This window comes from Aquila chrysaetos, chromosome 4, assembly GCF_900496995.4.
Source record: "Aquila chrysaetos chrysaetos chromosome 4, bAquChr1.4, whole genome shotgun sequence".
NCBI classification, from domain to species: domain Eukaryota; kingdom Metazoa; phylum Chordata; class Aves; order Accipitriformes; family Accipitridae; genus Aquila; species Aquila chrysaetos.
In genome coordinates this window covers 58355517-58364686 of record NC_044007.1, presented here as the reverse complement: position 1 = coordinate 58364686, position 9170 = coordinate 58355517, and the positions used below count along the sequence as shown (strand labels likewise).

General features: G+C 44.9%; 1 protein-coding gene across 1 annotated transcript; it reads right to left on the bottom strand.

Annotated features, from left to right (window-relative positions):
* Positions 1–1378: 1378 nt before the first annotated feature.
* Positions 1379–8890, bottom strand: TUBB6 (tubulin beta 6 class V). The gene is made up of 4 exons (XM_030011832.2): positions 8687–8890; positions 7991–8099; positions 7387–7497; positions 1379–2525 (listed from the first exon to the last, which is right to left on the bottom strand). Exons 1-4 carry the CDS (start codon positions 8741–8743, stop codon positions 1462–1464), a joined length of 1341 nt encoding a protein of 446 aa, XP_029867692.1. The 5' UTR covers positions 8744–8890; the 3' UTR covers positions 1379–1461.
* Positions 8891–9170: the final 280 nt, after the last annotated feature.

Below are 9170 nucleotides of genomic sequence, written 5' to 3'. Positions count from 1 at the left end.
AAACATACCATCATCTTGTTAGGAGCAATGCATCTTTGGAAATTACACTATGTCTGTAAAGTGCCTTTTAAAGTATTGAGCAACACTTCTGCTTAGAAAGTGCTTCTCAAGGCAAAAGAGCAGAGTTCCTGAAACATTTAAAGTTTGGATTTCCGAGGGTTTCTCCTTTGTTTGCTTGTTTTGTTGCCTAGAAACTGACCTCAAAAAGAGACTCCACGGAGACAGTGTTCTCTGGTAGAGGCTCTCTAATGCAGAAGGGCTGTTTAATTGATATGAGCAGAAACATAAAGCATGTACAAAGAGCAAATGGCCAACAGTCACTTTGTCAAGGCAGCAAGTCAGCTGGGTAAGACAGAGACCTTCCTGTTTCAGCTTTAGCATAAGCAGATAAACTGTTGTTCATCTTTCATTTATTTTGCCAGCTGTTTTGAATATTGTGGATAAATACTTTTATTTGTACTTTAACCTTAATCTGTCCAGTGGTTTTGACCAATCATGGTTGCAAGACATCCAGAGCATCTATAGGTGTGGTAAACTTATAAACCTAGGTAGTGAGATCTATCAACACACAGCCTACATGCCCCCTCCCACCATGTTCTGTGGAGTATTGACTTTCAGCTATACAGGCTAGGGGGAATGGAGATAGGAATAGCACCAGTAACTGGTGATAGCCAGAGAGACAGGGGACCAGCGAGATTTTGGGGTGCCACTTTAAGCCCCAAAGGTCCTTAAAGAACACATCACACATGGATGGATTTCATATATATCATCTGTGATTATTCAGCAGCAAGTGATGAAGTGATTCAGCAGCAAGTGATAGAATAAATCCAGCCTCTGGCCTGCAGCTCACCAGATATTTATATAGCATTGACTGCCCAAAACACTTTTGCTTGAGAGGATACTGATCTTTTTTTATTTTTTTTTTAGAGGACTGGAGTCAAATATCACTGTTAACAGTTACTGTACAGAATAGCTAAAAACTTTTTCTTCTTTTTATCATGAATAGATTTTGTTTCTGGCAGTTCAGTACTGTACATTCAGTACAGAATGAATACTTCAAACCCACAAGATTTTCTTACTCATAATTGGATGAAAATAGCACAGCTCTATTTTGTAGATTTTCATGCCTATTTTATGTCTTCTCTTGTACAACTTTAGGGACAACAAACGTTGTTTGGAAAAAAAAGATCCCAAACTTGCAATCTCTGTGTTCAGACTCGTAGGCCAAAGTCGTAACTGAATGCCTTACGTTTGTCTCATGAATAGAAGTGGCCTGATTTCCAGAAATGCTGAATGTCCTCAGTTCTCAATGACCTCAATGGACTCTGAAGAGCACCTCTAACATCTTAAACTCATGCTCCTTTTTTTTTTTTTTTTAAAGCCTAAATACAGATTTATAAGCCCAATTATTAGAAATCCAGATCTGAAAATTTGGCCTGGAAAATACTGCACCTAATTTCTTTATTCATTGATTTCTTCTTCATCATCTTCAAACGCTTCCTCTCCATCATTTGCTGTTGCTTCTTGGTATTGCTGATATTCTGAAACCAGATCATTCATGTTGCTTTCTGCTTCTGTAAATTCCATTTCATCCATTCCTTCTCCTGTGAACCAGTGGAGGAAGGCCTTTCTCCTGAACATGGCGGAAAACTGCTCTGAGATCCTTTTGAAGAGCTCTTGAATAGCAGTACTGTTGCCAATGAATGTGGAAGCCATCTTGAGGCCACGAGGAGGTATGTCACACACTGCCACCTTGACATTGTTTGGGATCCACTCCACAAAGTAACTGCTATTCTTGTTCTGGATGGCCAACATCTGCTCATCAACTTCCTTCATGGACATGGGACCACGGAAGACGGTAGCCACTGTCAAATATCGCCCATGTCTTGGGTCACAGGCTGCCATCATATTTTTGGCATCAAACATCTGTTGGGTGAGCTCTGGAACAGTGAGTGCTCGGTATTGTTGGCTGCCTCGGGCTGTCAAAGGAGCGAAGCCTGGCATGAAAAAGTGAAGGCGTGGGAAAGGGACCATATTTACTGCCAGCTTCCGGAGGTCAGCATTTAGTTGGCCTGGAAATCGCAGGGATGTAGTTACCCCACTCATGGTAGCAGAAACCAAGTGGTTTAAATCACCATATGTTGGAGTGGTGAGCTTCAGGGTGCGGAAGCAAATGTCGTACAAAGCTTCATTGTCAATGCAGTAGGTTTCATCTGTATTTTCAACCAGTTGGTGGACTGAGAGTGTAGCATTATAAGGCTCCACCACTGTATCAGAAACCTTTGGAGAAGGCATGACACTAAAGGTATTCATTATCCTGTCTGGATATTCCTCTCGTATCTTGCTGATGAGTAGGGTTCCCATGCCAGACCCCGTCCCTCCTCCCAGGGAATGAGTGAGCTGAAATCCTTGCAAGCAATCACAGTGTTCACACTCTTTTCTTACTACATCAAGTACGGAGTCAACCAACTCTGCCCCTTCTGTATAGTGTCCTTTAGCCCAGTTGTTTCCTGCACCAGTTTGTCCTAAAATAACATACAAAAGGGAAAGAAAATTTACAAAATTATTAGTAAGGTTTGGTATTTGCATGCTAAATGGATTCACATCTGTAACAAAAGCTGCTACAACTCTGTCAGGTAGGTAACTGTGCTCTTCAGTTTTGCCTACAAATACCTTCGGAAGTATCAACATAAACTTTTTATATAGTTTCATTTTGTATCAAATCCCTGGTAGTTTTCATTTATGCTTTTGGGTGGGTTTTTTTTTTTTTTTTTTTCTTTTTTGGTATTTAACCTTCCATAAATGCAAAGATGGCCTTGACTCCTTGTTTTGAAAGCTTTCACACTCCCAATCCTGCTTATTCCATAAACACAAGACGACTGTTTAATATTTAAATACTTTCTGTTTATAAGGACCATGATGTATACAAAGCTAAATCACAGATACACATTTCTGCATGAAAGGTTCTTGGACTGTTCCTGTGAGACAGAGGCATTGTTGTGATTCAAGGATAAGGCCGTACTTCAGAAGTCCTATTTAACTTGTTATATCAAGAACTATAACTTTTTTAATTCATGGTTAGCTAGCCTGAATGAAAATACTGATCGACAGAAGCTTCAAGAATGTTATTTCAAAAACCTTGAAGTTATTAAGTGCCTTTTAGCTTTACTGGTTTCCTACAAACTCTCTATTCTTCAGGATCTGCAAAGCAACTTGTAAAATTGGATTACTGACATTTCACGAGCCCCTTATTTTCTCCCCAAGGCTTCCAGTTTTCCTTTTATGTGCCACTCAGTTTATTAAGATGGATAGTCTGGATCCTTTGCTATGTCACTATTTTGTTATGACTTGGATAACAAGGAAGATTAAATGGGGGACCCGTTTTAATACTTGGTTCCTCACAATGACTACTACGTACGTACATTGTGCCACTGAACTCAGTGGTGCTCTCGCGAGTGGCATTCAGAAAGAGCAATAGTTTCAGAATTAGGTATAGAGCTGTCAACTTCTGCGTTGTTCTCCAAGACCTTCCCCTTCCTTCCTATTTCCATGTCTCATTTGAATTCCCAGTGCACTGTGTTGGTGCCAAACATTTGAATCAGGGAAACTGCTTGCTGAGGTATTGTTTAAATATGATCCAATTTATTTTCACTGCATACATGCTTGGTTTCCTCATGATGTATTTGGTTAGTTAACGCATTGTTCTATATGTTGCTATATTTTTCTCTCTTTGAGCCTAGGGAGCTCAGCACTTCCTGTCCAGCTGGGCAAAGCACAAAGTAATATCCTTCCAGAATTAAATATGCTTGTCACCTATGCAGTCTGCTTAGGCAGATCCCCTACTGCAGATAGGGCAGCACATCAGGCTGCACACTAACAAGCAGACATCACTCAGGGATGCAGAAGGATCCAAATAAAGCCAAATTCTGAGTTTAGGGCTTTATTTTGCAGATTGCCCCTTGTGTAAACATCGTATCATCCTTCTTCAGTGGCCAGTGAGATAGGAGAGAATGGAGAATAGGAGAGAATAAAGAATAGGAACAAAGAACAAGACAGGAGAATGGGAATTACTATCACAAATGCAGAAAAGATTTTCGTGGGGAAAAAAGAAGAATCAGTAGAGACTGATTTTACTTGCTTTAGCTTAGTTTGCAGATCAGGTTCAGAGGTAAAATGCCTAATACAGAGGTGGACCTGACCTCCTTCAGGCCCTCCACTGTGCTAGACTCCCTCAGTCTTAATTTGAATCACATAAACTCCTAGATGCCACCTGTCTCTATTGCACTAATATGACCTTTGTATTTAAACTGCTGAGTGTAACTGTAGCAGCAGCTGCATATACCACTACTAATGGCTTCCCTCCAGCCCACAACTATTGGCTGCTCCTGTGGTAACACTGCACTTCATCCACTAGTCAGCCACCTGCCTAGGGTCTCCAACACTTTCACTTGGAATTTACTGCTGTGCACACGTATATATGCCCAGAAATCTGATACTTCCAGACCCACTGGCTTTATAGCACTTCAAGACCACCACCACCACACAGAACATGTACAATAAGCCCTGGAAGCTCCAGACTTCTTACCCATGACAATACAGTACAGTCTGGAGGTGCCATGGCTCTGACAAGGCTGCCACACACCTGGAAATCTTGATCATGATCCTGTGAAACGCTGCTGGATGCCCTCCACTTATCAGGTACTTACCAGACCTCTGAAAACCTTAGACAAACACATAAAATGAACAAATTCCACCAGGACTAAATCTCTAGGTGGAAAATGAGCCTATGTCCACAAAAATCAGGACTTGGCAGATCTTTAGCCAATCCTGGAAGCTCCGAGTTGTATGCAGCCTGTCTCTAGCATCCTGCCTCTGCCTTTTCTCACTGTGCATTTACCAAGATCTCAAGGAAGTCTACATGAAGCAATCCCACAACTTATCTGCGCTCTTGGTACCTCCAGATCCTTCTACCACTGCATCTTTCTCCAACACATTGTAGCGTTATCATACATGTTCAGGTTGAGGTGCACATGCATAGAAGCCATTTCTCTAACAGTCAATTTATTTTTTAATCCCTAAAATTGCAACTCTTTCCTTCAACTTTCTTTCACTCCTTTCCTCTCATCACTGCTTGAAATAAAAGACAAACCTGGGAAGAGATATCAGTAGCTTGCACGCTAACGCTTAGAAGTCCAGTACAAACAGCCTTGGTGCAGAACACACGGTGTGATTTAGAGAGGGAAGGACAGCTCCTTTGACATTTTGTGGTTGTCCCTACCAGTTCAGAAAATTTAAATTGGAGTGGTATCCATGCATGAAAGCTAGCAAGGGTGTACACAGGAAAAGAATGACAAATGCAAAAATGTACAAATGAGAACTAGTTAACAAAAGGAGATACATCAGAGTTCACAGCACTTCCTGCTGGGCAATCATATACTGTTAGGCAGCCAGGAGACCTGCTGCTCTCGTACAGCAAAATCGTTCTACCTGCACTTCTTCAGCTTTTAGATCACTACCTTGTCAACACAAGCATTAAAGCACAAGGATTATTTTTGTGTCCATCTCAATCTCCTGCTTGTCTGAGCTAAAATTCCTGTATCTGGAATGTGTAATCATGTACTCAATATACCTGAATGAAATCCTGATTGATGGTCCATGGTTACTTGCTATGGAGACACAGGCATATCCAGGTATATACAAGCAGAGGCAGAAAACATCTCCATCAGAATGAGCCCTAACAGCCTAGGGTACAGCAAGTACGGAACTGCCAGCTTCTGCCACAAAATCCTTTGTGAGCCCAGGCCAGATTTTTAAAAGAGAAAACAAAATGCTTTGTTGGCTTTTGACACAGAAGATCATTACTTCAGCGCTCAGGCAGCCATTCTGCATTATTCAGCAGGTTGGGAGGACAGTGCCTGATGCTGGCAGGGGCCTCTGTCAGATACGAGTTTATCACATGCTGTTGGTTCATTGTTAGCTCAGCAGGAAGGGACTACAGTGAACTGGACTATTGTTGAAGACACCCTGAATTGATTTTGCTCTGGTTTTACTGGTGGTATGCCAAACTGTAAAGCTCCAGTTCAGGTATTTCCATAGGTCAGGTGAATTCACTTTCAGAGGGCTTGTGTGGTCCATGCAGGAGAAAGGGAATGAAAGGAAAAACCTGAATATAGAAACATACTTCATAAAGCTGCCTATATCTATGGCTTTTCTCCCCAAGCTTACTTCTACATGTTTTAACTTAAAATTCCTTTCAAAGAGACCCTTAACATCACTGCCATGGATTATACAGGAGAACAATAGGGACAGCATTGAAAGTTTTAGGTCAGTTAAAGGGTTAAAGTAACTCTGTATGGCTTCTTACTCCCCACCTCAACAGCAACAACCCAGACTTAAGTTAGTTTTATACCACCCAAACAATGTTTATCTTTCCTCTTCTGTCCCTGGCATTGTTCCTTCCTTATGTTAACACAATATACCAAACTAAGTTGCAACCTAAGCTTGCTTTGGCAGGAGGAAATCTGTTTTGCAGCTAGTGCAGACGCAAACCAAAAGGACACGAGAGTTCTCATGGCAGCTTTCATTCAGACTTCCTGTTTCAGCAAGTGGATCTACTTAACTTTCACATGCTGTTTCTCCTTCAGTGCAAAGGGACCGATAATGCTTCTATACTTTGTAAGGATGCTATGAAATTTAATCCTGGTAATGTGCATTTTTAAGCTGAGAGGGAAAGTACTACAGAAGTCCAAAGTGAAACAGTAAAGGCTAGAACAACCCTCTGCAAGAACACTGCAAAACCAGAAGTTCCCCACATGCTCTCAGACTGTTCCTCATTGCATTGGAAAATAACCCAGTAACTGGCTATATATGACAATGTTTTCCATGTAACAGTTGGTGTTCCTCCACTGTTTACTATACTGGAAGGATCTGCTGAAAAAGTTGCATTACACAGCCAATAAACAATTTAATGCTCAAACATTTAATGTGAATTCAAGTGAAGAGTAGTCTGGTTGGTTTGTGGCTGAGGTTTCCCCCCCCCCACACTCCATTTTCCACAGAATTTCCATGAGTTTTGTGGTAAAGAAGTGGTTTCAGGATTTCTCTGGAGTTCATACATATGGAAAGCAAATGCACTTTATCTGAATACCATAGAAAGCTTTCAGTACTCTGCTAATTGAAGGAATGATTAACAGAAGAATGACTTTTTCAGTTAACAGGATCTTTTAGCTGACTTACAGATAATTGGAATTGTATTGTTAAGCTATTAGGATTTCTCAGTACTAACAACCACTTTGGAACAGGGAGCTTAAATGCTTTTTGGCCATTCACTTGGTCACTAAACACCTGTTGGATAGTTTTGTTTTTTAAAAAGTGATGTGCACGTACCAAAGATGAAGTTATCAGGCCGAAAGAGCTGACCAAAAGGACCAGATCGCACACTATCCATGGTTCCCGGCTCCAAGTCCACTAAGACCGCTCTTGGTACAAATTTCTGGGCTACAATAAAAAGTAAGCATGCCCTTAGTGTTCTGAAATAAGCTAACAAACACAGTTATAGCTTTCAATATGTAAATACATCTCATACTATTAGTCTAATACAGATTGTACACATATAAAAATTTCCTATACAGGAAGACATGGTGGTGAAAAAACCCAGCACCATAGGAACAAATCAATTCTGCTTGAAAAAGAGACCTGACATCTTTTGGGTCATACAGATTGTATATTACATTTTGTAAGCTCTTTTTTAGCAATAGATATGAGGAAGGTAAGTTTCTGATTAGAAAAAACGGTTGACGTGTTCTTTGTAAAAAAGTAGATAATCTTTTCGGTGTATAACGGGGTGAGCTGGGATCAGCCAGCAGGCTGATGGCACATGAGGGGCCTGACCAGATGTGTAATACAGCTTCACAAATCCCTTCTCTCCCAGATTTCTGTGCCCCTTCCCACGGAGTCCCCTGTCTCGCACGCCCCTCCATCCCACACTTACAAGATGATTCATTATAGTAGACATTGATCCTTTCCAGCTGCAGCGCTGAGTCACCGACATAGCCTCCGGCGGGGTCAATGCCATGCTCATCACTTATCACTTCCCAAAACTAAGGGAGGAAAAGGAGAAGCGGGTTAGGAACTCCCCTGCGGAGCACCGGGGGCCCTGCCCAGCGGCCGGGCGGCGGGTGGCCGCCCCGCGGCCCGGCCCGGCGGCAGCTGCCGGATTCCTGGCGTGCCCGCCGCCCCTCCCTGCCCGGGACGGGACGGGGCGGCGGGCACAAGCCGGGCAAGCAGCGGGATTGAAACCCAGCGGGCAAACGGCCAACCCCTCGGTGTTCCAGCGTTCGGAGGGGGCCGCTGGAACTTCTGCCGCTCTTCCCCGCTTTTGGCGGGGCCTGGCCAGTTTAAATATAAAAATAATTTTAAAAAACCCTAGTAAGTCCCGTTTGGTTCCTATACTTCCCAAAGCCTTCTACAGCCACGGGCAGAGGTGAGATGCGCGGTGTCTCGCGTCCCGAACGCGCCCGGCGCCTCCCGGCAGCGGCCGGCTCGGGGCACGGGAGAGCGGGGGGGGGGGGGGGGGCGGCTGGCCCAACCCGGCCCCGCGGGCCCAGACAGCCCGGAGAAGCGGCCGGGCGCATCCCCCCAAGAGCTCAGAGGCTCCACAAGCGGTCCCGGTTCCCCTCAGTCTCACCTTGGTCCCGATCTGGTTTCCACACTGGCCCGCCTGGATGTGCACAATCTCCCTCATGGCGATGCCCTGCCCGACCAGACCCGACCCGACTCGCCTCTCCTCTCCCGCCGCCCAGCCCGGCAGTGCGCGGCGCTGGGAGAGCGGGCGGCGCTTTATGGCCTCTGAGGCGGCGCGCGCCCACCCACCCCCCCCCCCCCCCCCCGCCCCGCCGCGGCGGGGCGGCTCGCCTCGCCCAACGGCCGGCGCCCTGCGCGCGCGCTCCGCCAACGGCCGCCCCCCGCCGGGCACCGCCCCCGGGGTCCTCTCACATCTTCCTCATCCGCCGTGAGGGGCCCGGTGGGCGGGGGGGGGGGAGTGTCCCCGGCCCCAGAGGTGGCTGCTATCCGTGCTGTGCTTCCCGCTCAAACCGTGTGCGCCAAAGGCGGGTTCGTCGTTCTCACCCACCGGGGAACCCTGCCCTGGCCGCGGGCGGGCGGGCGGACAT